At 54.8% G+C, this 2,069-nt stretch overlaps 1 protein-coding gene across 3 annotated transcripts in view; it reads left to right on the top strand.

Moving 5' to 3' along the window:
* The window catches only part of Tfap2a (transcription factor AP-2 alpha (activating enhancer binding protein 2 alpha)), a 22,531-nt gene that overhangs the window by 14,852 nt on the left and 5,610 nt on the right, over positions 1-2,069 (top strand). For all 3 annotated transcript variants that reach the window (XM_013016642.1, XM_013016641.1, XM_013016643.1), the window contains one exon: positions 87-318. In XM_013016642.1, coding sequence (XP_012872096.1) covers positions 87-318 — 232 coding nt within the window. The remainder of the gene's footprint in view (positions 1-86; positions 319-2,069) is intronic.

Raw genomic sequence — 2,069 nt, 5'->3', positions numbered from 1 at the left:
CAGGCAGGCTCGGCCCGGGGTGTGGGGGTTGAGGCGGGAAGGGGGCTCTCGGCGCCCACACGCGGCCTCCGCCTCTGTCTCCGCAGGCCCCGTGTCCCTGTCCAAGTCCAACAGCAACGCCGTCTCCGCCATCCCCATTAACAAGGACAACCTCTTCGGCGGTGTGGTAAACCCCAACGAAGTCTTCTGTTCAGTTCCGGGTCGCCTCTCGCTCCTCAGCTCCACCTCGAAGTACAAGGTCACGGTGGCGGAAGTGCAACGGCGCCTCTCACCGCCCGAGTGTCTCAACGCGTCGCTGCTGGGCGGAGTACTGCGGAGGTGAGGCCAGGCGAGGCCCAGACCCAGGCCCGGCCCCACCCGCCCCGCCCCGCGGCCGGGGACACACTGCGCCTGCGCTCGGGTGTTGGCGGCCAGGCAAACGGGCTTCGCGCCACAGCCCTCCCTTCGCGGGAAATGAAAGGGGGCGGGAAGAAGAGTGCGGAGCCCAATGGGTGAGATGTGGAGGCGGGGCCAGCCAGCGCGACGCTTGCGCCGTCCGCCGCTTCAGCCGCGCGCATGAGCTCGTGCTAGTGTGTGCGCGCGAGGGGTCGGGCGCGCGCCTGGTTTGGCCGCGGCGCGCTTTTGGGACACTTGGCACTCCGCTCTCCCCCCCCCCCAAACGCTCTGCGCGCATGCGTAGCTCACTCCTGCCGTGGGCTCAGTCCCGGCTGCTGCAGCGGCGGGGCGCCGCGCAGCCGCCTTTTCTCTTTGAGTGCACACCTTGCAAGCCCAGGAAAACTCCGGCTCCTTGCTTTTCCTGACCGGTCTGTCGGGACTCCAACAGCCACCGGCCATTCCTTGAATGGGATTGTTTTGGGGGGAGGAAAAGGCTTTGGCTAAAGGAGAGGAATCCGGTTTACTGAGCTGTGCCAGCGTGCACAGCACGTGTTCGTGCATTCAGTGCATTCGGGTTGGCATGATTTGCAGCGTCAATAAGACCTTGTTGGGCTAGCTAGGTAAACAGATTTCCCTGGAGCGAGGGCTCTCCCCCCACGGTGTGGGTTGTGAGTTTACCTTTCCCCTAAATAAGGGCAAGGACTTCAGGGTTTGGCTTTATTCATATATGTATTTATGGACCCACAGCTCCACCCCAATGAGCATAGGCCAGGAGAGTGTTTGGGAGGTTTTTAACGTCCATGATCCTCATCTCTTCCTCCTTCCCAGTCACCTTGCCTTCCCTTCCTGATCTTTACTGACACAGATCTTTGCTCTGCCCCCTGCTTTCCCTTCCCCTTCCCCCATCCCCAATATTGGAGGCTGTTTACCTAGGGGAGTATAATCTAATCCACACAATTAAAGAGCCCTTGAGTAGGGAATAAAATCTGAAATTAATTAATTTGCTGTTTCATTTAAACAATTTATCTTAACCACTTTCTGATTACGGGAGTCTATTTAGACATCTATTTAGAACTGCCTCCGTTGTCTCTGAAACCAGCGAAAAATTTAAAGGCTGATATCAGCCCTTGACATTTCCAGTTATGCTGGTGACATGGCATGTAAACACTTGGTGAAATGAATTTCCCTTTGGGGCCAAAGCCAGCACATGAAATGTGAGAGTGATGATAACTTTGGTTACTCTGAACAACCTAACAGCAGATCTTGAAAAGACAACTTAAAGACTCCATTGGGAATTTGTGTGATTGTAACAACAGGGAAAATATACAGCAATCATCTAAACTCAAGAATACCTCAAACTCTAGAGATCAGAGCTGTGTATGTTTGTTTGTGGCTCTTTTTTAGAGAGTTGGGAAATGAAATACCTTCCATCCAGCCACAATAGTGGCAGTGACAATGGAGGGATGGAAGGAGGGTTGTGCTTTATGGTTTAACAAGTATTTATCTCCATGATCTTTCTTTGGAGGTCTTGGGCCACAGTTTTCCTTCCCTCCCTCCCTCCTTCCCTCCCTCCCTCCTTCCTTCCTTCCTTCCCTCCTCCCTTCCTTCCCTCCTTCCTCCCTTCCCTCCTTCCTTCCTTCCCTCCTTCCTCCCTTCCTTCCCTCCTTCCTTCCTTCCTTCCTTTTTTTTCTTTG

Source organism: Dipodomys ordii, unplaced genomic scaffold (assembly GCF_000151885.1).
Source record: "Dipodomys ordii isolate 6190 unplaced genomic scaffold, Dord_2.0 Scaffold32, whole genome shotgun sequence".
NCBI lineage: Eukaryota > Metazoa > Chordata > Mammalia > Rodentia > Heteromyidae > Dipodomys > Dipodomys ordii.
Note: the sequence above shows the minus strand (reverse complement) of the source record. Positions and strands in the feature narration are given on the sequence as shown.